General features: G+C 35.8%; 1 protein-coding gene across 37 annotated transcripts in view; it reads right to left on the reverse strand.

The window, feature by feature from the left end:
* The window catches only part of KCNMA1 (potassium calcium-activated channel subfamily M alpha 1), a 485,636-nt gene that overhangs the window by 196,440 nt on the left and 262,572 nt on the right, over positions 1-26,624 (reverse strand). For 25 of the 37 annotated variants that reach the window (XM_062613013.1, XM_062613020.1, XM_062613154.1 and 22 more), the window contains exons 4-5: positions 6,074-6,167; positions 2,400-2,511 (exon numbers count right to left, since the gene is read on the reverse strand). In XM_062613013.1, the coding sequence (XP_062468997.1) occupies positions 2,400-2,511; positions 6,074-6,167 (206 nt within the window). Of the gene's footprint in view, positions 1-2,399; positions 2,512-6,073; positions 6,168-21,150; positions 21,175-26,624 lie in introns of all 37 variants that reach the window. The other 12 variants (XM_062613051.1, XM_062613059.1, XM_062613009.1 and 9 more) reach the window with 1 other exon arrangement.

The raw sequence follows: 26,624 nt of genomic DNA on the forward strand, positions 1-26,624 counted from the left end.
CTATTGTACTACGAGTCACTACTATAAAGTACAATGAAACAAGAACCTTAGACCAAGGCCCCCAGCCAATAAACACTAACACAGCAAATACCTGCTGTAAGCAAGGTATGACATGCTGAAACTGAGATCAAGAGCAACAGCTTCGAGAGCCAATAAATCAGGATTGTGATGAGTGACTATTAACCTGAAATGAATGCTTATCACAAATACAATTAGACACACTCTGGTCAGATCTGTCATAATCTCAACCGTTCATTCTCCATGTTGGGCACCAAACCACTCTGGGCTTAAACCACAACAAAGAAAAAGTAGACATCAAGCCTGAAGCTGTAAATGTGGTCCGAATACCCTCTTTTCACCTCCACTCACCCAGTTCTGCCACTGTATTATCTATATTATGTCCAAAATATATGAGCTCCACAGGCAGAGTAATTTTTGCCATCTCTTTAAATGGTGTAAAGGAAAAGACAATCTTCATTAATACAATTCAGTGTATTTGCTTAAAAAATCTTTCATTACAGTATATGAAAATAATAACTTGCTGATCTGAATTTTAGCTATGTTAGAGACCCCAGTAATTCACATTTTTTAATTACTTAATTATTTCACTAAGGATGATTTTCCCTAAGGTGAAAACCCCTTTGGAATAAACACAGTGGAATCAGGTGCAAAACTCAAACATTGTAAATAAGCTGACTACATAAAAAAAAATCTGCACCTCAGCCAGTGATAAATGTCTCAGGATGACTCAGTCAGAAAACAGATAAAGAGGGACTATAAACAAGAAATCAAGAAAAAGTGACATTGGTGTAATTAAGAGAGATGGAAATCCTTTCAACCTTATGAATAAATATAAGTATGCTTAACTCCGCCTGCAAAATGACATAAGTCTTGTAAAATTATCCAGCAGAAACTGCTAAATGGGCAAACTCATTATTCCTGTTGGTACTGTTAGACTGCTGTATCACCATGAGTCAGTCAGTTATGCAGTCACTTTTCATCTCAAATATCTCTTTGCCTCATTTCCCAAATTTTGTGGTTTTGCTATTTTCTCATCTCAGAATGCTTTTCTATGGATCCTGTGATTCTAGTACTTGCTCTTAGATATCCTTCATCTCCAATGATTTCGATCTCAAAGTTCTAGGAAACTCTGATATGCATTCAAGTGTGAAAATACATCCCTTTAATTCATATAATACAAAGAATCTGGGATTGAGTTATAGATAGTAAAATCAACTGTCTTTTAAACATAAGCTTGTTATTTATTTACATACCTTCTTTTTTTTTATTTGATTTTCTATCATAATACGGAACTATATAACATTTTCTACTTCAGAAAGTATTACTTAGTTTTAAATACACAACAGAAGTATGCGATAAAGACAGCAATTGTATGAGGATGTGTAGGGATCTTTTTTGGCTGTTTTACTGCTTTCTTCTTTGGCATATTACTAACTGCTGATGCATATAGTATGAACTCAAACATAGTTACACATCTATTAAGCTCTTTTTGTACAAGAGCGATTCATTAATAATTTTAGCATCTTTGCACTTATGTACAAAATTGAAAACACTGTAATACTATAAAAGACCTTCTGTTTTATTTTTCTTTCCATATCAAACATTTAGCATGACCACTCTCTTCAGTTTTCAGGAACAATGAGTGCCTGTATTTCTGAAGAAATGAATTGTTAAATTGTGAGCTTTCATATGTTATCTAATTTTAGGAAGTTTTCCCTGAATAAAAACTTCCAAATTTTGACCTTCACTTTAAGTAACTGGAAAGAATATAAAATTTGTACAAGATACTTCCTATGCCACATTATGCATGTTAATTGATTTATTTTGTCTTCTCTGCTTAATTTTGTACTCCCTTTTATATGTGGCGTATTCTTTTCTAATGCACTCCTAGCAGTCATACACAAATGTTAAGCTCAGTAAGTGTCTGAGCAAATCGTCCAAACTTCTTGTTTCAGTGGATTTAAAATTTAACAAATGTGAAGAACATTTGTTGATTTCACTGTTGACAATGATTCATGGCAATCCAGTTCAGTGAATAAATAAACAATCTGGATCACCTGTTCAGGTTGTAAGCTGAGACACTTGCATCAAATGCCCCATTTTATAAAAACAGCCTCATGTTACACAGTATTTCCAAGCTGGAGTTCACCACCACTTAGTGTAGGAGATTATATTAATGACTAACAAGAAAACTGACTTAATAAGTGCTTTTTTTTGACATAACCCAGCCATCTGCTGAAATGGGAAATTCACTGCAAAAACAACTTGGCAACATTCTTCTGCTTACACAATGCCACAAGATGAAATTCTCCATCAAAACGTGCAAAGTTTAAGTATTTTTTGTAACATCTATTAAAAGGAAAAGCTATTTTACTTACCAAGCCAACTTCTGTTCAAATATACTGACACAAACACTGGAGGGACTGTGAAGAAATCTACTACTGAGTTAACTTCTAGCCAAAACCATAGCTTGTCATTGGCTGCTATGAACTGAAAAAAAGAAAGAGGGGGAGGGATGAAAGAATCAGATTATGCTCATGGTACCTGCAAGTATGGGCAATATTTTTTATTCTAAAATATCAAATGCCAACGGTTAGTGGTGCAGTAACTGATGTTGCACTGTGCATTGCTTAGAACCACATTATAATTAAAATCAAAGACAGAAAACTTAAGTAAGAAGATCATTTATATGATGAGTTGTAATAGCCATGCTTAAAAAAATTTCTCCACATTTAATAACAATGTATCAGTAATACTACAAAGGTAGGTAAGTATAAAATATTTCAAAGTCTATCACCTTTGCTCTGGCACACAAAACATGTTGGTAACACTCTCATCACATATTTGCTGTTCACTGGTTTCTAAATACATCATAGTTTACAAACAGTCCCATTATCATCCTATCAAGAGGTAATCACCAGGATAACTGCTATATGGCATAATTCAGGGCTGCAGCAGGACTGTAGTCCTTTGAATTTTGCCATGGGTAAGGTCATTTCTCTCTCCTGACTACAAAATCAGCCTATGAAATCTGGGAAATTTAGATGCCAAGGATTACCATAGTTTGAACTTGTCTATTCATCTATGTGCTTAAACAAGGTCAAATTACTATTCACATGCAAGTAATAAGTAAAACATATGCTTTCTGTAATTATGAAATTTAAATATAGAAATAAATATAAAAACCTAGTGCATCATGAGGACATTTAATGGAGCAGTTTTACTCATGTAAGTTTTAAACCCTGGACTATTTCAAAACTAAAACATATTTCAAAACAGTGTTTTTATTTTTTGAACTATAGACAATATCCATTGTCTTTCTTCCAAAGCAAACACTGATATTCTCTTAATCTCCTAGCCTTAGAATGAGTTTAAAACTTTAACAGATAATGTTCATACCAAGTTTTCTGGAATCCCAACTATAGTATCGGAAGGGGGAATCTACTGATGTCAAGAGTGTTGAAATCATACTTAAATAAAAGATAGGCAACATGAGCAGCATCTGCCTCAGTGAAGACCCAAGGCTAAAACTTAACTGACTTTTTGTTAGTCTGTATTACTTTGCACCAACTTACCAGCATGAAAACTGAAGAAAAACACCCAGAAGCTTTTGTTTCCATTCTGTTGAATTTAGTATATTTGGAACTAAAAGCTTTCTAAGAGGTCAGATCCATACATTCATAACCTGCAATATGTGTGCTAGTCAGCATTTTATCTTTCTATAGGGCACAACCTTTAGGCTTTCAAAAAGGTTAAAGTGTGTTATTCAACAATGAAAATATGTTGAATGTAAAGGCCACTCACACTTTTCTGTGGAAGTATTTGAACAGTTACTCATTTAGGTAATTAGCAATTAATAAAAGCCCATTTCATTACAGAATAAATCCCACAATGCCTGAAGAAGCACTTCCAGAAGCACTAGTACAATTCTGTCACTTCCAAATAACGATTACTCCTATATTTGCCGTATCTCTGCCAGACCCTATTGCTTGATTATGTGCTTAATCCTGCAATTTGGACTTATTCTTCATCAGCAGCTTGCAGACTTGACTTCTGAGTTCTCATATAGTTGGATACTAGCCAATAAAGATTTTAAAATGGATATATGTACGTTTGAACACAGACATCTTTCAGAAGGGAAAATAAGGTAATATTTATATGATTTTAGTTGCAACATCATTTCAGGGAGAGCAGGAGGAGAAAGATGAGATTTCAAAATATTTCTTAAAATCTTTACTTTGCAAGTGAGTCCACACAGGAGATATTTATCAGAGGAAAAAAAAAAGTTAAAATGTAAAATAGCTAAAGCTATGGATGCTTATTATATATCTAGCAAATTCATTATTGATCCAGTTATTCAAAAAAAGTACCTTTTTTTTTGGTATATTTACTTACTCCAAAAGTACCAACTTTTCCTTATGAAATCCTGTTTGTTTCAGCAGAACTCTTGAAGAACTAAAGTTACATGTATATTAGCACTTTAACTTAGATAAGGAGTACTAATCTGAAATGAATCCTTATCATCTCCACTTACCACACTTCAGTTTGCATCACAAAGTGGTTTTGGGTAACACAAAGATTTGTTTTGGTTGAACCTAAAACTGAAAAAGGGGTTCCGGCAGTGCATCTCACCTACTGTAACTGGTAAAGTGAGTTCAGTCCACAGGACCCAAGTGGACTTTACATAAGTCTCTCCCCCTTCCAAAAAACATGCAGAGTGGACATCACAGTATTAGCATCCACTCCCTGCATATTCTCTTATTGTGCTTTGCTTCTTGATAATGTAGCCTAAGTTACTGCCTTGAGTAAGTGTGGCCAGCATGTAATTTTAACTCTCTTGGTAAGAACATACAACCTTATCACTAGCACAAAATTTCCAGAGCATTTGGATACTTCTAAAATAAGGGTACTTGGAAATTCACAAGTACTATGCATTGAACCTGTGATGCCAAAAAGTTAACCTATATTGCAGGCCTAGTGGACACTACAAAAGCCCCACAGATCCTTAAGCATAAGGGTCTATTACACTGTATGCTTCTAAAATACAGCTTAGAATGTGTACATAGTAGCGCAAATACTGAGGGAATTTATCTATTTAGCCAAAGACTGCATCTAGACTAGGTAATGAAATAACCTAGATTTGCAACAAAATTCCTCATTGGATCATCAGAAAAGGATGGTTAAATTGGTTGGAAGTGAAATAGGAGGAACTCAACTATCATTGTGACATAGAAGCTCCTATGATTCAGGAACAAAATGGACAAAATTCAGGAGGCAGTACCTGTACCAAATTTAAAGACCACTGTGGCAGACTTTCTGCTCAAATGAGGTTTTCCTGCTAGTCCTGTTATGTTTCAGGATTTTTTTAGTTTTCAATTTTTTTTATTTTTTTTTAATAAAACAACAACAAAACAACCACAAACAAATAAAATTCCCCAAACCCAACAGCTTGAACTCCAAGCATTACTGGCCCAAACTTTTAACAATGCCTACCTTTTTCAGGTGTCCCAACTTTTAGATCCTAAACCATCATTACTTAATTTTCAGAAAGTGTTCATTTCAGTGATAAACACTTTAGTATATTGGCTAGTATTTCAAGTTCCTCAAAACATTCATTACCAGTCTGGGAAAGCAGATGTGCATAAAACTGAATACAGCAGCTCTACCAGCTGTTATCTCAACCTTCAACTGTCAAAGACATATCTAGCAGTAGAGGAATAGATCGAGTATTCACTAGGCTTGCTGAGGTAGTTAACACTCTATCGAGAGCACTGAAACTAGCTTCAACATCACTGAATTATAATAGTTTCCCCTTTCTGCCACACAAGAATATTCTGGAACAGACAGCTTAGCTTATAAACTGTTGGTCTCCTTAGTGACCTTAGATGCTCATTACTATTACCTAAATGCCCTCAAGCAAATTCTTCGCTCATGCATTTTAGAAATCAGCTTAATTTTGTCCAGCCATTGTAAAGCTAGGCTGTTTTGAAATACTCCCATCTAACAGCTATATTCACTCCCTGACTCATGACATCAAAGACATACTACTTACACGCAAGCCGAAGTAGAGTAGGAAGAACACATTGAAAGCCATGTCGATCTGTAATGTGAAATCTTTGTAGAAATTCTGGCAGGATTCTATTGGACTATTTGAAAGAAAAAGAAACCAGAGTAAATTGTCAATATACAAGCTCCTACTCTCGTGAGATTTTTCTGCATTTCATTAAAGACCTTGATTCAGAAATCACATTTCTGTTTTCCAGTCTTTTACAAGATACAAGCAAGCATTTCAAATGAATTATTTCATTCATTCTGTTAGTCATTCATACAGTCTTTATATTCACCTGTTTGGGTAATATCGGAGGATTAACATGCAGGTACCTTTAAGAAAGGACAAGCGGGATAATACCTCAGGATTCCTTAACCTCTCATTAACCCTTAAAGAACTGACTTCTTTCTACAGGAGACATACCTATGATACTTTAGGAGGAAACCTAACAAGCCTCAGCTAAACATTACATGGTTTTAATTCATGTCATAATACAACACCTTAAAAAAAGTAGTTGCTGAGGAATACATTACCCATTAGCAACCTGTGGTATTTAGTCTTGTAGGATCCCTTGTTTATAAGAAGTTGGTTTTGGGTGGGTTTTTTTTCTCCTTTTTCTCACTTCTTTTTTGTGTATGGCTATTTATTATACTTTATTCACAATACTATGAACTGAGTAGGAAAGCAGCATAGCCCACTGGTAAAATTAAATAACAAAATAAATTGAGGTATTTGAAGCAGTACTCTAAGGGTTAATTTCTGCATGCAGATTAATTAAAATACCTTTGTGTATGTCAGGCAGCCATTGCAAATTCTAGCTTATTATATTATGCTTTATTTAACGGTGGGACATGTCCAAAGCATACTCTATACAAACTGGTACTTTATAAATATACTTTTATCTAAGAAAAGAGATAACTTTCATGAGTATGATTAGTGATTTATTTGTGAGGTCTCTAAAGTAGGTTGATGAAGCCACAGAACAATGTTGAAATCACAGACCAAAGTGAAAACCATGTTCCAATATATGCTGATGCATATACTATATATACATAATGTCCCACCATATATACATATATACAGATACATATATTGCAAATGATCATGTATTAATCATGACTGTAATAAAGTGAAAAACTAGAACCTAGATCATTTGGAGCCCCAGAAAACATCCTTTGAGGAAAGAAATTTTTTTGGCTTCTCAGGTCAAATAAATCACTCAATGTGAGCATCATACCAGTTAGTATAGTGGTAGCTCTGAAAAATATAATGCTAGACTGCTCAACAAGCAAGATTCTATGCATTATGAATGTTGGTTACCTAATTTAAGGCATAAGGGAAATTACCTGGCTACCAGGTCATTACACATGCAGCCAAATTTTCCATTCCTTGTATACATTACAGGTCAAACAAGGTAAGTACAGCATGCCCTTTCCTGCCTTTAGATGCATGAATGTATACAGCAAAATTCTCCTTGATGTACAATAGCTTTATCTTTTAAGAAGCTTCAGTGCTATAGGAAATTATATTTAAATGATTTTTAAAAAACTATTTGCAAAGACATTGAAGTTATGAAACATTTCTGCTATAGTTCAAATAAAATTTCACCAAAACAGGCAGAAGGGAAGAGAAGCATATGTTAGCACATGAGGACGGCAGACAGCACCTCATACTTTACAAATACAGCTTTAGCTATAAAAACAGTGGATGTAGTCTAAAACCACAACAGGACCATTTTCTGTATGGCATTATTGAGAGAAAAGAATTTTGTCAAAATAAGGTAGGCTACACACTGAGTCACTATGCACCCTACCAACAGAAATCACAAGAAGTAAAGCAGAAGCAGAAGGAACAACCCTGCACCAGTACAGAGACTTGGACACGTAATTCCAGGTTAGGTTTCTGTAAAAGGAGAAGAAATTCACTGCAGCTAATGAAACTGCACAGATTTCTAACTAGGCTAGAGAGCGCTTCATTACCTTCCTTTCTGTGGTGTTTGTCATGATTGTTAGATAAGGTTAGTAAAAGTTGTAGCTAACAACTGTACTTTTGTACCATTGTCCTTTACAAAGCCTAAAAATATGGTAAATTAGTTAATACATAATAAATCTTCATCTTGTTTGCAAAACACTTAGCACAGTAGACCACAATCCTGATTTAGACTTTTGTTTACTTAATACCAGAACTTCTGCTGATCATACCCCTAAAGCATCCTTCATTTCAGATATCTCTCCATTTCTTAGTTATCAATTTCAAAGACAAACACTATGTCCTTTCCATATTATTTTAAATGATTATTTTGGCAGAAAAGCATGTCACTGAGGCTAAAGAAATTATTATTTATTCATCCCACCATGTTTCTGAAATGACAGCTATATCATAGTTTTCCTACTGCCCAATGGCTTCTAGCTCCTGTTTGTTGCCTCTTTGTCCTGGTTGGGTAGTCCCTGTGGTGAAGACTCCCACTGTGACATCTGCCTATCCCCTGATTCTTACCCATAAACATTCAACTCTATCATCACCATCATTAAGCTCTAGACAATTAAAACACTCCCTAGCATACTGGGCTACCCCACCACCTTTTCTTCATTGCCTATCCCTTCTGAAGAGTTTATAGTCATTCATTGCAGAGCTCTAGTTGTGCTTAATGATCACATTAGGACAAAGAGGCAAACAAAATATTCTGTAAGCAGCTGAGCAAAGCTAGCCCTTGTTCTCATGGGGGACTTAGCAGATATCCCCTGGAAATACAATAGAGCAGAGAAGAAACAATCTAGGAGGTTCCTGAAATGTGTGGAAGAAAACTTCCTGACAGCTGGTGAGGAAGGCAACTAGGGAAGGTTCCCAGCTAGACCTGTTGTTTGTCAACAAGAGAAGGACTTCCAGAGAGCAGAGTTTAGCCTGTTTAGGAGACTGGTTGACAGAGCCCCTTCCTCAGGAGGTAGTCCTGAAGGACAAAGAAATTCAGGAAGGCGGGACATTCTTAAAGAAGGAACAAGAAGTCACAGGAGACTTGTGCCAAAAGGTGAGCCAGCTGGGAGGAAGACTAGACTGGCTGAAATGAGAGGTTTGGCTGGAACTCAGGAGAAAAAAGGAGTTTATGACCTTTGGAAGAAGGGTCAGGCAACTAGAAGCACCAAAACCCAACTAGAACTTAATCTGGCTACTGCTGTAAAAGACAATAAAAAAGGTTGCTATAAATAAATTAGCAACAAAAGGAGGGCTAAAGGAGAATTCTTTTTTGGAGGCAGGAGGAAACATCTATGAAGACTGAGGAAAAGGCTAAGGTATTTAATAGTTTAAGACTCAGTCTTTAATAGTAAGACCAGTTGTTCTCAGGGTCCCCTGCCCCCTCAACTGAAAGACAGGGACAGGGAGCAGAATGAAGCTCCCATAATCCAAGGGCAAATGGTCAGTGACCTGCTACACCTCTTAGAATCATAGAATCATAGAATACTTAGGGTTGAAAAGGACCTTAAGATCAACTAGTTCCAACCTCCCTGACATCGGCAGGGACACCTCACACTAAACCATCTCACCCAAGACTCCATCCAGCCTGACCTTGAACACCGCCAAAGACAAAGCATCCAGAATTTCCTTGCGCAACCCATTCCAGTACCTCACCACCCTCACAGTAAAGAACGCCTTCCTTATATCTAACCTGAACTTCCCCTGTTGAAGTTTGAACCTGTTACCCCTTGTCCTACTACAGTCCCTAATGAAAAGTCCCTCCCCAGCATCCCTATAGGCCCCCTTCAGATACTGGAAGGCTGCTATGAGGTCTCCACGCAGCCTTCTCTTCTCCAGGCTGAACAGCCCCAACTTTCTCAGCCTGTCTTCACACAGGAGGTGCTCCAGCCTGCTGATCATCCTTGTGGCCTCCCCTGGACTTGCTCCAAAAGCTCCATGTCTTTTTTACATTTGGGACACCAGAACTGCACACAATACTCCAGGTGAGGTCTCACAAGAGCAGAGTAGAGGGGCAGGATCACTTCCTTCGACCTGCTGGTCACGCTCCTTTTGATGCAGCCCAGGATACGGTTGGCTTTCTGGGCTGTGAGTGCACACTGAAGCCGGATCATGTTTCTCATCAACCACACCCCCAGGTCCTTCTTTGCAGGGCAAGACACGTACAAGCCTATAGGACCAAATACAATCCACCTAGGTACTGATAGAGCTGGTGGAAGTGCTCACTGAGCCACTTTCAACCATTTATCTGCAGTCCTGGCTAAACAGGGAGGTTCCAGTTGACTAGAAGTTAGCAAATGCGACTCCCATCTACAAAAAGGGCCAGAAGAAGAATCCAGGGAACTATGATCTGTTAGTCTAACCTCAGTGCTGGGAAGGTTATGGAGCAGATAATCTTGAGTGCAATCACATGGCACATACAGATCAACCAGGTTATCAGGCCCAGTCAGCATGAGATTATGAAAGGCAGGTTCTATTTGACTAATCTGATCTCCTTCTATGATAAGGTGATCCACTTAGTGGATGAGGGAAAAGCTGTGGCTGTTGTCTACCTAGACTTTAGTGAAGGCTTTGACACGGCCACAGCATTGTCCTGAAGAAACTGGCTGCTCATGGCCTAGACAAGTGTGCTCTTACTGTGTCAAAAAACCTGGCTGGATGGCCAACAGCCCAAAGTGGTGTTCCCCTGGGCACAGCAGTGTGGCCGGTTCTGTTTAATACCTTTAACAATGATCTGGATGAGGGAATCGAGTAAGTTTGCAGACAACACCAAGCTGGGTGGGAGTGCTGATCTGTTGGAGGGTAGGAAGCTCTGCAGAGGGATCTGGACAGGCTGGTTCAGGCTAATTGCATGAGGTTCAACAAGGCAAAGTGCCAGGTCCCGCACTTTAGCCACAACCCCATGCAATGCTCCAAGATTGGGGAAGAGTGGCTGGAAAGCTGCGTGGCTGAAAAGGAGCTGGGAGTATTGGATGACAATGTCTAAATATGAGCCAGCAGTGTGCCTAGGTGGTCAAGAAGGCAAATAGCATCCTAGTTTCCAATAGAAATACTGTGGCACAGAGGACTAGGGAAGTGATTGTCCACATGTACTCAGCACTGGTGAGACATCAGCTCGAATGCTATGTTCAGTTTTGGGCCCCTCACTACAAGAGAGACACTGAGCAAGTCCAAAGAAGGGCAACGAAGCAAGTGTCTGGAGAAAAAGTCTCACAAGGAGCAGCTGAGGGAACTGGACTTTGGTCTGCAGAAAAAGAGGCTCAGGGGAGACCTTATCACTCTCTGCACTACCTGAAATGAGGTTGTAGCAAGGTAGGTCGGTCTCCCGAGTAACAGGTGATAGGACAAGAAGAAATAGCCCCAAGAACTTGCCAGGAGAAGTTTAGACTGGATATTACGAAAAATTTCTTCAGTTAGAGAGTGGTCAAGCATTGGAACAGGCGTCCCAGGGAATGGTTGACGTCGACCATTTTAAAGGTCTTTTCCAACCTAAATGACTCTACAATTTTATAATGTTTATCTGTACTTTGAAAGATCATTTTTAATTTGCTACACAAAAATTAAAACCAGCCACTGTAGTCATGACTTCTTGAGTTTTGAAAAGTAAAACTCATAGCACCAAATTTATTTAACATAATGTAGAGATATTGTGCTGATAATCTATCAAGGACTATAACTCCCCTTTGCCCTGCCATCTATGTTATGTAATAAAATTACATAAAATGCTACAAACAGTGGCAGGGCTACACATGCAAGGTATGGGAGACTGACAGTTTTCTTCAGGTCAACATTTATATCAGGTGTTGTGGTTTAAGCTTACAATTTACAAAGTTAATAATTTGCTGCATTTTTATTAAACTGTACTACAGTTTAATATAAAAGTAACATCTGGAGAAGTAACAGCGGACATAGGCTACTCTGTAGTAAAGACAGAACCATATCTGATTTTTCAGGCATGGACTGCACTCTCTTAATTCTCTTCTTCACTCTCCTGTTCTTTAAAAACTACGATTCATTTCAGTTTCCCATTACTTCTATTTATTCGTTCTGTTTATTATTACAACATTTATATAGCAATGCTAGTAGCTATAAAGCCCAGTTACACAGGTATCATAGGCACAAACTAGATCAGCGAGCAAGAGCAACTACAAGAGAAATAACAAAATTACTCCAGTTTAACTTTACACAGATGGGGAAAAAATTTGACAAGGTGTTCCCAGGATACTTAAATCTTTTTTGAAATCAACACTGAAGACAACTCTTTATATGACACTTTCACTACAGCTTTACAAAAGAACAAACCCCTTGTTGCTTAATTCAAAAGAATTTCCTGCTGCTTAAATAACAATTTTCGTCACAAGTTTATTTTGTGTATTTATTATTCTTACTTATATCTGGTTCATTTGAAATGCTTTTAATGCCTTTGAAATGGTTTTACTAGGATTATTCTTCGAATAGTCATAAAATGAATGGGCAAAAAATAGTTTGCATTTTAATGTTTTCTGAAATTACTTATTTCTATGAGTATATTAATATGAAACTTTCCAAAGACGAAGCCTTCATTGAATATTTCCAGGATTCTGAAATTGCAACAGAGTTGAAAACATCTTGAATGTTTTTTCCTTTATCATTTCACCTCTTGACAGGAGCTGTAAAGTCCATTTCCACTTTCAGATTAAAGCCTTGGCATCACATATCAATCTGTGCCACAGGGAAATCACTGTCATTATGACCACGCAGGAGACAAAATTCTACATTCGTTCAGACTTTAGGGCAGCTTTGCAATCATAGTGATGTCTATCTGGATGATTTTACATAAAATGCTCCCCACAATAACGGGAAAGGCTGTGCACACCCATTTCATTCTTGAAATAACTTGAATATGCAATTTACAGTTCTTCTTTCTGTGTAAGGAAGTGGAGTCCTGTACTTCTGGCACATGTCATGACAATCTGCTCTTAATGTTTCTGCCCTTTTTCTTTTTTCTTTTTAATGGCAGGGCCTGCAAGGGCTAAGATGGATGCCAATTTTTACCTATGCATAATTATATACCAAAATGTAAAAGGCTAATTTTAAGACATATTATTTTAGTTACTTCTTGCCAAGCGTTTTGAAGTTCTGTGTAAAGTATTCATGAACTGCCACAAAAGAAAATTACCTCTAGTGTAACTTCAGGAAAGTACTGATGTTAATATCGTACCACTGCTGCTACATTTTGAGATCTTTAAGAAATTATTGAAACTTTCAGAAATTCAGAGTATTTTCCTAATTTATAACTCTAATTTTTGGAAAGAAGCATATTTGTCTTCTGAATGGTGGAGTAAAAGCTAAATCTACTATTGAAATTAGATAAAATACATTTGAATTCTTAATATTAACTCAAATTTAAAATTGTTTCAAAATTAATGTGTCTGAGACAAACTGATCAGAAGTTTTTCATTTCCTTTGCTCATAATAGTTTTTAGATTGCACAATAGTGCATTATATGAAAACCACTAAAATGTGCATTTTCTATCAGATGGAATGTCCATTGATAAGAATGAATTTTAAAATAAAATTCTAATTATGCATAGAAATATGAGTAGAAGGTTCTAAAATATAAACACCAATGAATAAATGAATCCACTCAATATTTAGAAGCTCTTTAGTACCTCATAATCAGAAAACACTCTATTCACTTCTCAATTTTGAACTATGTTTGTATGCAGTTGATATGTATCAATATTCTTTGTTCATAAAACTGTGTGGTCTTTTTATTTTTTTCCAAACTATTTTGTTTAATACGAGCTTTTCTGTAATACTGAATTCCCTCAAGTTTATTTATAGATCAAACCCAATTTTAAAAAGTTTAGAGTAAAAAACAAGTTTGACACAAATTTGATACGACACTGTCCATCAATACTCCTTTAATACACATACAACAAAAAAAAAGGGGGGGTTATTGTTAGGCTTTTTAATTGTGTCTAAGTGATATAGTACTAAAGTAAAACTAAGGGAAAAGCCAGATGTATCATTTAGTAAAAGCAATGTTTATTCAATGCAGAATACTTTCTGTTTCTTTAACTATAGTTTAGATGTACAGTTTAGAAGGGCATAAGCAATTAAAATCTTCTTTACTGAAACAGGCATGAACATACAGCAAAATTATAAACATGGAGGCCTATCAAGTGTCAACATCATGAAACAAACACTGTTATCAAAAAAAAAATCAGCAAGACTAAGTAAGAATCAAAGGTGTCAAACAACTCAGAGAATGACAAGGCATAACATTATTTTTCCTATTTCAACTGCCTTTCATTTACTAACCAAGCTAGCCCCACAATATGAAAACAAAAAGTATTTTCTTGCACTATGTGTAGTGATCTTCAAAATGGAAGAGGCCTTGGCAATTAACTCAATTTAGAAGGCCTCCATGTCATAACATTAATAAGCTCATTAATTTTTTGATGGCAAATGCCTTCTAAATTACTTCACCCTCCCCTAACGTTAAATGGTTCACCACAAGGGAAGTTTTGTAACTAGCATTTTCAGCCAGCACTGAAGGACATGCAGGAAAAGTTGGTTTCCTTCAAAAAACAGGAAGTGCAGCTAGCTGGATCAGAACAGTGCTTTACTGAAGTCAAGAGGAAGACCCACTTTGCCAATAGTAGAAGTACACTGCAATCTGCCATCACAGTCCTAAATTTCTGGATCCACACAACTGCATGGGAGTTAGATATTTTCTGAGATTTTGTGCACTTGGAGCTAGTGAGTGAAGGAGGAACAATCCTTTTCTCACTCAGTTTTGCAGATAGTTATGAGCCAATAGCCAAAGAGGATGTTGTATTTCCTGAATCTTTTTATCTTGTCACAGATAAAGATAGACTTAAATCCTTTTTGACCACTCAACCTCCTATGTCTAAATCCTTAACTAACCCTTTCTCCTACACACCAACACATACACACACAAAGAATTTTCTGCTCCCAACACAAGTTCTTTCATACTAATAGATAAGATGCTGTCCATGCCTTCTTGTCTGTCTCTCACCTTTTTTTATTGTACCTTCCTCCTCCCTGGAATCCATATTGCCTATTAGTTTATCCTCCTTTTCCTGAAGAAAGGCATCAGATATATATTCCTGCATAATTCCTTAGGATTTTGATAAATACCCTTTTTTAATTCTCTATTCTGACTCTCTTTTGCTTAATGAATTAAACTGTATCTGCCTTTCCAGTCACAAAAACTTCCCAACTTCAGTATGCGATGAATTTGTTTCGGATTACTCTATCTTACTGTCTTTTGTTTCCATCTCCATGCCTGCCTTGTGTACATATGGAATGGCCTCCCTTCTTCATTTCAACATGCAACTTTCTTATTCACATTGCTTTTGAAAATGCTTTGCTGGTCTTAGGCTCATACACACGAACCTATCTTTGAAATACATTATCAATATTCTCTTTGTTCAATTTTAAAGTAAATAAAGAAAATATAAAACTGATCAAAATAAAAGACAGAACTGCCAAATAACATGAAATTAAGCTATCTTCCAAGATTTCCTAGACTATTGCTTAATCTAGATCTTATAAATTGCAAGCACCTCATAGGTACTGCTTTTCAGAAAAAAAGCAGGAACAATGCAAGTGCCTGTCCTTATTTCCCTTTCCTAATTTCTATCACAACATCATCTGCTATCCTTCAGACTCTGACAGATCATAAGCAGGTATTAGATTATTACCCTTCTATTTCTAACCTAACTAAAAAATGCACCATGACTCATCTGTTCTACAGATGCTTTCTACAACTTTAGACTAATTTGGGGTAAAATTAACAGGTTTCTCAGACTCCTTCAATAAAAAGAAACCACTGTCAGAAGAACTAAACAACAACAAAACCAGATTAATCATTACAACATTGCAACAGTATCATATAGTAGAGATACTGGGTTTCCTTATGATTAATTCACATTTCTAGATCATGTGCAAAAGAACAGGCATACAAAAATTTGATGGTTTTAGTTGTTGTTTTCTGGTGGGTTTTTCGTTTTCTTTGAATGTTAACTTATTTTAAATTTAAAGATACATTTAAGTGATGTGACTTGACAGTTTTTAGTGCAAAATTAATTCAGTTTAGAAAGTGAGATAGAGAATGTCTTCCAGTGAGAAAGAGAGACTCTTAATTTTAGTTTCTGTGATATCCATGTATGAAATTAAGAGCCAAATTAAGTTGGTACAACTGCAGAAGAAAGGCATACTTTACGGATGCCCATCTCAAAAGCATAATATTTTGCCTGGCATAACTCTACAAACTTTTACAGAGCTATTTTCAACTGACAACATACCAAGTGACAGTCAGGTAATATCATTAGTACTTATTTTATCTAAATAACTAATTTTATCTAATACAACTTGGTAAAAATCAGTATAATGTTGTCAGGTTTCTTTTCATTTTCAAGTTTTTCATGAATTTTAAGTACATCATAGTTCAGCCCAAACATAAAATGGTACACAAGTATGATAAAAATAAACTTTTACTTACATTTTTATATTGAATTGCTGGAATATGCAGAAAATACACACATTAAAATTGCTTATACTGAAAATAGCATATTTCTTAATTTCATCAGGGTGTATGTATGTTCACTATTGCTTGCAGCATGTCTTCTCTAATTACTGATACCACAAACAAAAGCTAAAGGAGGATTCCTGCGGAACTGCTAAACGACCAGGAATTTAATGTTACAACAGGCATAAGTTAATGGCCCAGAGTTCATCTCCATAAGTCTAAGTTCTTTCAGTACTGTACAGAAGACAGAGCATGCACTTTTTTTCAAAATACACCATTAAGATTATCATCCTACTTTGATAACTGCATTTGAAAAGGTTTAATGAGAACCACATAGGTAAGTAGGAAGAAAATTTTATTTTATTTTGCATAAGATTTGCTAATTGCTTACCATAAACTGAGAACACTGGCAACTGTAAAGAGTACCCCATTACCTTGAAAAAAACAATCACCATGATGACAAGTCAATTCTAAGAGAATGGTAGAGCAACAAAGCCAGAGATCATACTTTTAATCAAAGGGTTGTGTGTGCAACTATTATCATATTAAAGAAAGAAACACCAGTATACAGTTTCAACCAACATATTACATTTTTAACAATATTTAATAAGGCACCTCAGTTGTATCTAGTATGCTGACTGCATTACAGAAAGATTCTGTTAAACTGCATACCCTGTTTACTAAAGTTGACACTCTTGCATGTATCACTTCATAATGACACCTTTTATTAGTTCTTATTTAGTTTTTTATTTTCTTATTTATTTAGTCATTATTTAATATAATTGCTCTTGAATATTCTTTATCAAATTGTATCAAGGAGTAATAAATTGTTCTGTTTACTCTAGATAACACAATAATTGGTGACATGAAAATGCAAACATGTCATATGATTCTGAAAAAGAATACTTAATACCTTTCCCATGTTGACACTGAATTGAGAAAATGAAATGGATCAAGTTAGTGAGGAGTATACCAGAAAAATAAAACTTCCTAAATTACAATATAGTTAAACACTGGAATAGGTTCTTTACGGAGAATGCCAAACCTCAGATTTTTAAAACAGTGGTAAATGCTTTTAAGTATAAGAGGTATGGACCGCTTATAGTCTTTGCATTTGTGTATGTCAGCAGAACAATTGACACACATGGCACTCCTCCTTCTGTAGGAAAGGACCTACAAACCATTGATGCTAGGTAAGTGTCTGAACAAATTTATGTATGGCCACTCTTACCTTGCAGAAGAATGAAGAGTGGCTTCCTGAGATTCCTTCTTGCTTGATTTTATGTGATTCTATTTTGCAGCTACTCTCTTTTAAAAACACCTAAGGTGTTTTTTTCACATTTGCTATCCTCTTTCCTCAGTTTTCAACAGCCCACCATTATAGTCAGTTGCCAACTCCAACTAGTCCTTCATCTCAGCATTTTATTGTCCTTCTCTTGATACTTTTAAAAATTTCCCTCATATGACTGCACTCTGAAAAAAACACATACGGTCTTAAAAAATGAGTCCTATTTGACTCTGAATTAAGATTATTAATAATTTTTCTTTTGCATATCATCCTAAAGTTGAGGTCTAATATTCTGCTTGATATGCATAACAAATTCCTCCAGGTGAATTTGAGTATTTTTTCCATATGTATCTTGCTTTCTTACATGCTGTAATTAAAAACCTAATCTTGCCCTGTGAAATCTAGTCTAAATTCAACTACCCTAACTGAAAATTTCATAAACACAAGATAAATTGGAGTGTTAAAATATTTCCATTTCATTCAGCTGACTGTTTTTTCTGGAATTCCCTCCTGCAATACTTTAATGAAAATATCTGGCTACTACCTAGTTTTTACTGAGTAGTAATAAACTAGTTTATTATTTGACTTTAATGTCAGTAGATAACTGAGCAATAAAAGCCAGAAGTACTGCAAAGGGGTAGAAACTTGACATTACATTACTGGATCAGCTTTTTTCATCAGGCTTTTTTAGTGCATGCATCCAAATCTGTTGTTAACCATAAAAAGCTATCCATATCGTGTTGATGGCAATTCTAAAGCAATCCTAATATATATTGTTTCATATTTCCAATGAAAGCATAACTGTAAACATGAACCATGTACTTTCACTCCTTCAAACAATCTGCATAAAAATAGGAAATATATTAGTCCTGAGCAAACTTTTATCAGATTCTCTCTTATTCCTCATGAGGACATTATAGCACCATGTATCCCATCAGCTTAAGGGCCCTTTCAAGCACTTAAGTCGTTAAATATGCAAGATGCATTTAGGGTGCATAGGTCATGCAACTCAACTACACCCAATCCAAACTATTACGCATCTAGCTCCCTGTAAATTATCACAAGCCTTATTTTTAAACTTGTTCCACTTTAGTAGGAATAATAGGAAAAGCGAGTTGAAGTAAAAAACCTCTTGCAACTACCAAGAGTAACCATCTGAGATGTTTGACTATGTGCTGAGCATCACAGTATATGTGTTTGAATTCCTCCATGTTAAATCAACTACAAGCATGATCCAGGTAACACTCACTCCCAGTATCTATAAACACGACAGTCTTTTCTATCAGTTTCCCTTTTTCTTTCTTGGGACTCCTGGAAAGTCCTTATAGCACCTACCTTTTTAAAGTAAGAAAGCAAACGTACACATTTCTCTACCCATATACTCCTCTGGTTCAGCTTACTTTCCACATGCATATAACTCCAATCTAGTAATTTCCCTACTTAGAAATTTTCATGTGACAGCTGCTCCAGCTGTGGGGCCTGATTATTTACCAGGACTGTCTTAATGACAAATTACCATATTCTCAAGGCAAAATGCTGACACTATGAAAGACTCACTGTATAACCACATTTACTTTGCAGAAGAACAGAAACAGTTTAAACGGACAAAGAAGAAATTAAAGAAATACTTCGACTCTTTCCTAGTTCAACTTTTCAGACAAGAAAACTAGCCTGGAGCCTGAGTGACAGTCTCAATCACAGTGGCTTTTCTAAATGGGAAAGACAAAGCCCTTTCAGCAGATTACTGACACTATGCCTTTCTTTTTGAGCAGTCACTTCATATCCATTAACAAATGGAATAAGGTATTGCCAACACCTGCAACAGTTGCTCAAATTATCCAAGCCTGATATCAAACTACTTTACATCAACGTAAGGAAAGGATTATAATGATGTTAAAAATTAATATATCGTGGCCTTTTTTTCTAACACCATCTCAACATGGGTTGCATTGTATCATCAAACACATTTTTATACTGGACGCTGTGCATATAAAAATGGGTGTGTAAGTTATCTTACACACTGAGCAACTGGACAGTCAAAAGGACTGCTGAAGTAATCCATTTTGCACTGATTTCAGAAGGAATGACTTCATGTTATCATATAGGTAGACATCTGATCAGTTTTACAGTCCCTAAAAGATTTTTACTTTATAAGGAAAAAAAAAAAATTAACTGTCATTATGTGGAATATAAGAATAACATGAAAAAAAAACCAACATTCTCAAGGCAGCACCGTATTAGCATGTGAGTGGCATGACAACAGTTATAGAAATTACTTGCTTTATACTTTTGAATATAGCGCACATTTTCAGTTACCTGCTTAATAATATACAGTAAGAGCATCTCTTGGCTTTATATATATATATGTATGTATTAATTTGCAATCTGTAAATAAATTTTTAACCCCCCAAAAGCATGAAATGTAACATCTGAACACATACACTCAACATTCGCACTCATCAACAGCACTATAAAATTGTGTTCGGATCGGATACAGTGTTTCAACTCACTTTCCAAAGTGCCATTTCATCAGGATAACTATAGGATTAGAATTTAATCATATCTTCTAATGTGGCAATGAAAGATTTATTTCAATACATTTAAGAACATGTAAATAACAGGTTGCTTAGGATGGTCACAGTGTCATTTATAAAAGAAATCTAGCGCAGCGTTAGAATTCTTCATATGAAATTTCATTTTGTTTTGCAAATCAATGCATTTTAAATAATTTTGCAGACTATTTAATTTAATATCATAAAAAAGCTGTCGCATTTCAAAATTCTTCACAAATTTTGACTTTTATTAAATGGTTATGTGTAAACTTTTCACTACCACCAGCTGCCAAAGTTGGCAGAAGGGAAAGGCTTATCTTTATGAACACTACTGGCATCGTTCAGCCATTGTCACAACAGAATAATTAGTACACTCTTTCCCACATCTTGACCACACTGCAATTGTCTATCTGGACAATAAACTACTGTAATACTCTGTAAATTTTAAATATATAGGCCTGATACATATGCCCTATTCATTCTATAAAATGCTAAGCATACTTTACATTTGCTCAAACTTTCTAATTTTATGGCTTTTTAAAATTCCATTTCATGCACTTAATGCTCTAGACTGCATTCAGTGTATACACCATTATGGTAAGCACATTGGCATGCACAGGCAATACAAGAATAGATTATCATTAATCCCATTGACAACCAAAAAAGGTGAAGTTGCATCATGCAATGAAACCACAGCTTGGCCTGGGCTGCCATGCAGAAAAAAACCTACATCAATGAGTCTGCTGTACGGCTCCTAGGTAAGAGTTGATATGAAAGAGGTGAGTTATTTCAGCAATGAGGTCACAGGCTGAAAATGTTTATACTACTGCAAACAAAATACTGTACACAGCACCAGTATTATGTGGGAGGGATGGGAGAAGGGGAACAACGGGGGACTAGAAGGAGGAGATATGCTTGTAGAGGAGGACAAAAGGATCAGAAAGAGAAAGGGAAGAGGAATTATAGATTACAGTAACAAGTCTGAAATCCAATCGGTCCTTTTTCAATCAGCATTTTGTTACTTCATTCAAAATAATCTCATTTGAGCTTTTAAAGCAAACCTGAATTTCAATGTATTTTGCAAAAAAAAAAACCCACAACAATGGATGAAATAATGAGATACAGGGTCATTTCAAAATGTCCATAGTGCTCAGTAACTGATGAGCAACTGAAGACAATAAACACACAGATGTCAAGGTGATTTTTTCAATGCAGTGCACAGGATCTAAACCACACAGCTTTCACTGATTTGAATGCATAGTGCATTGGACTGAATGAACACAGGCAATATAAGGGATTAATTTATATCAGTGATTTATTCAGCCATCTTCTGCTGCTTTTCTAGTAAAAGACATCTTTCTACGGAATAAAGCAGGGTTTTTTTTTTTCAGAAATTGTGGTAATTCTGAACTGCCTTTACCTTACTCACCTTCATAGTTGTTCTGAATGCAAAACTGCCATGAATACAGTGACCACCTAGCCTGTTGTAGGTCATGCACATTAGGCCCAGTACTTCATACCCTGATTCCAGTAAGCTCAGAAAGAAATAGTTGACCAGGTAATTTATTTTAATGCAACACTCACATAAGACATCAACAAGATAACAACATCTCCACCAACTAATAAGAAAGAAACACAAGTTTTCTTAGGTATTGTGGGGTTTTGGAGAATGCACATCCCAAATTACAGTCTGATTGTAAGCCCTCTCTTTTACATGGCCTGGAGGAAGAACAATGAAAAAGTATGATTCTGTAACTCTATAACACATTATTATATGTGTTCCATTACAAAAATGTTTGCCTCATGTTTTTCAACAGCTGTGCTGGGTTTTAGCGATTTTTCCTAATTACATTTAATTGTAAGTGGTCATGTTATTTTTATCACTGCTCCCAAATATATAAACTAATTATGCAGGATGGCAATTCATGGAACACCCAAAACAGTTTTATCAAGAAAACTAAAATTTCAGTTACTGCATAAAGTTTAATAGAATCTATTTTTATTCCAGTTGCAGAACTATTGCTTTCAGTATTTTTGGGTTTATATGCTGATAGCTTTTTGAAATATTATTATTTTTATTTTGCACATTGCCACAGAAATTTACATCAAAATAAAATCAGCTAAATTGACAGTAAAAATTATTTTCTGGCCTCTTGAAATATCTCAGAAGATTTGTAGAAAAACCTGTCAGAACTTTTTGAATTTGACACGTAAACAAAAATTATATATTCCAGTTATAGAACCTCCACTGTACTAAAACAGTAAAATACATGTCCTTTTTCCAGCCAAACACTTCCATCCTTTTCACAAGGGCAGAACTTATAGCCGTGACTCGTACCACTTTTGGCCACTACATGCTATTTAACAAGGAGGGTAGGATGTTTCAGGTGCAAGAACAGATTCAGTCTTCTGTTTTCAGATTGTTGCTACAAACCAACCTCACATTAGAAAAGTTTCTCTGCTTCAGCTTGAGAGAAGCTATCAAACTCATTAATTTCCAAAAAAACAAAAACGGTCAAAGTTTCCCCCTTCTGGTTTAGAAAAAAGCCATAACAAACTTTATGTAGTTTGTACAAGTCTGTTGCAAATTATAATCACTGTGAAGCATACTGTACTGTTGAAACTAAATGACCAGAGCTATCAAATTTAACTAAATTGCTGGGATATTTTGCCCTGGAGTTTAGTTCTTCCCAGTCCCTGAATATGAAATTCCATTTAATAAACCAACTACTGGCAAAGTTTTGTCTGGCAAAATAGGGCATCTGATTCCAGCTTTCTGTTTCTCTTAAGCATACTAAGATGCACAGCAAAGAAATGAGATGGGTAAAACTACAGTCTCAACATTGTAAATATTTCTGCTCATATACTCCATGGATTTCAGCTAGATATTCACATACAGAATTAAGGATATAGGATGGAGCCTTGCATAAATAGTGACCAAAAAACACCATAAAAACTTACAGCTGGTAGGAATATAATAAAATTCAGTGATCTAACTTACTATAGAAAGCTCACTTGTATTCAGAACTCTTTTGTCTAACCTGCTCTGAAAACTTGCATGAACAATGATTTCACATCTCTAGATCACTTGTTTAAATGCTTCATAGCTCTTACAAATACAGAAAAGCCTAAACATCATTAGTGTTGATAATTAACCTTTAGTCTTTATTATTCTTATTGCTCATTTGTATTGAAGAAAATGTTTATGGCAACAAGAATTTTTGTCTCTGACTGGAGAGGAAGGTTTCTAACATGTTGATGTCCTGGCCTGCACTTAAATTCAGTACATCTAAGCTTCCAGAATCTAGAGAACACTGCATTAGCGAGCTGCTGTCTTTTTTGTTTGTTTGCTTTTTGCTTGTTTGCTAAAACTAAAAGTTGAGCTTTTTAAGACATCTGATGGTTGAAATTCCTGACTGCTTTTGAAAAAAAGAATTCATTGCATAGTCCATATTCTATAAAATGTATACATTGCATTTTTCTATGCACATTGTACTGACATTTCAGAAATTCAGTTCCTTGTTCTTAGTCAGATATGCTGTTAAAGTGAAACTGCAATTCAACAAAGGTACAAAGATATAATTAAAAATTCACCCTCGTTTTCCTAAACCTAGAAAGAACAGTCAAAACATTAAAGCTCACTGCATTTAAAATTAAAGATTTATATCAATGAGACCGATAAATATTTACTATGCATGGTAGCACATACTGCTTCAAGAAGGAGTTCAATAAAACACACCTATACTTCTAATGAAAAGTATAAATTGCCAGAAAATGTCAATGGATAATTTCATTGTTATTTACTAAAAACTAGCTTACTCATAAAGTGATATTACAAAAAAAAAACAGACTATGGATAATCTATTTTCCCTATGGTGGAAGCACTTAAGCCTGACAATTACAATGAAGATTTGCAACCATTCTAACATTAAAAACATGTATCAAACGCTATTATTACATTTACATTATATCATGTGGTATACTAGAAATAAAATTACTGTAAAACTGTTGTCACAGGATTTTTTGCTTTGAAAAATAGGTAGCCAGCACAGGAGTTCACTATCAGTTATCTCTATATTCTATAATACAGAAAATTCAATTAGAACCTATCAAATTATTTTAACTGCTTAATGGAAAGCTAAAGTTATTAATAAAATACTAATGCACTTTAAAAAGAAGACACTCTGGAAAGCCAGAAGAATTAGTATTTTGAATACTAGAGAAAATCAGCTCCAAACTCCATTACTCAGAATCATCAACCTATCAGTGCCATAAATCTTGGCACTAGCTGAACAGAATTATACTGGCCTTATAAATCCACAGGGACTTCCTTCTCTTATAGCTGCTTTTTTGAAACGGAACACAGTCTACCTGGAACTAAAGTTCTGTAATTCATTCAGCCTCTTCTAGCAGCTTGCATGTATCCCTGAGGCCTTAAAATGGGTTGTATTTATTATACACAATGGCAGTAACATATTGGAGGTTATAAACAACAGGAATGCCTTTATATTCACCCTATCTGACAGTGAATTATGGCCGCAGGAAACACAAGTTGAAACACAAATAGATGTATTCCACTTCTGCCAAGTTGCAGAAGACGATGGCATGAACTGGGAAAATGAAGAACTGCCCACTGTAGGAGAAGATCAGGTTCAAGATCATTTAAGGAATCTGAAGGTGCACAAGACTGCGACCTAGTGAGATGCATCCAATGTAGCTGCCAAGCCATTATCTACCATGTTTGAGAAGTCGTGCCAGCCTGGTGAAGTTACTGTTGCAGACCTGAGGAAAAGGACTTGGGGGTGTTAAGTGGTGAGAAGCTCAACGTGAGCCAGCAGTGTGAGCTTGCAGGTCAGAAAGCCAACCATAGGCTGGGCTGCATCAGACAGAACATGACCAGCAGGCTGTGGGAGGTGATTCTCCTCCTCTACTCCCCCTCTCTTGAGCCCCCACGTGCAGTACTGCATTCAGCTCTGAGGCCCCCAATGTAAGAGGGACATGGACCTGCTGAGTGAGTCCAGACAAGGAACATGAAGATGATCAGAGGGCTGAAGTACCTCTCCTATGAAGACAGGCTGAGATAGTTGGGCATATTCAGCCTGGAGAAAAGACTTACTGGAGATGTTGTAACAGTCTTCCAATACCTAAAGGAGGCCTACAAAAAAAGCTAGAAAGGACTTTTTACAATGGCATTTAGTGATAAGACAAGGGGAATAGTTTTAAACTGAAAGAGGGTAGATTTAGATTAGACATTCTTTACTATGAGGGTGGTGAGACACTGGAACAGGTTGTCCAGAGAAGTTCTAGATGCCTCAAGCCCAGAAATGTTTGAGGCCAGGTTGGACAGGCCTTTGAGCAATCTGATCTAGCAGAAGGTGTCTCTGTCTGTGGCAGGAGGTTTGAAACTAGGTCCCTTTAACCCAAACCATTCTATGATACATGTTCTCCAGCTGATTGTGACATTACTTCAGATCCATACCAGTAAATAAACAGATATGGAACAACCTTTGTGCTTCTGTAAGTATCAAGGTTTGCAGTTTCATGTACTTTAAAAAGTTATACTAGCTCTATTCAAGAAATATTTTTGTTTTGCACATATTTATTCCCTTTCCCAAAATGCATTAGTATTACTAATGCAGCTCTGGACAAAAGTAAAAAATAAAAAAAAAAAAATAAAATATCTTAAATCCCCTCCTCTGATCAATTTGAGAAAAACTGAGAAAAGTTTTCATGCCAGCATTACTATGCTGTACATGCACCAAGGAACACTCCAGTTAAAAAATGTCTAAGAATTTAATACTATGGAAATGCGTAACTGAAGAGGGATAGATATTTAAAAGACATGCACAGCTAAAATAATCCGTGCACTTGAAAAGTATGAAGAATTTTTCAGTTACTAGAGTGTCATAATGATTTTGAACTCGCATATAGAGGCCATTTGCCATAATTGTTTATGCCTTTCTCTCCTACTAGTAACAAGCAGTTATAATGAGCAGAAAGATAATTTTATGTTAAAGAGTACATTGTACAATAATTAGGAATCAAAATATTTTGGATTTTCATACAGATGTTTGGATGAACAGATAAACACTCCATTCAAAAAAGTGTATTTTTTCACTGTAAAGGTGTCTCTGTCTTCAGGATCACGCATATTTAAAAAACTTATCTTTATCTGTCTAGACATTTTACACTACGTATTATGAA

The sequence above is a fragment of the Pezoporus occidentalis genome, unplaced genomic scaffold, assembly GCF_034315485.1.
Source record: "Pezoporus occidentalis ecotype Australia unplaced genomic scaffold, CSIRO_AGI_Poc_V1 ctg101, whole genome shotgun sequence".
In the NCBI taxonomy this organism is placed as follows: Eukaryota; Metazoa; Chordata; class Aves; order Psittaciformes; family Psittacidae; genus Pezoporus; species Pezoporus occidentalis.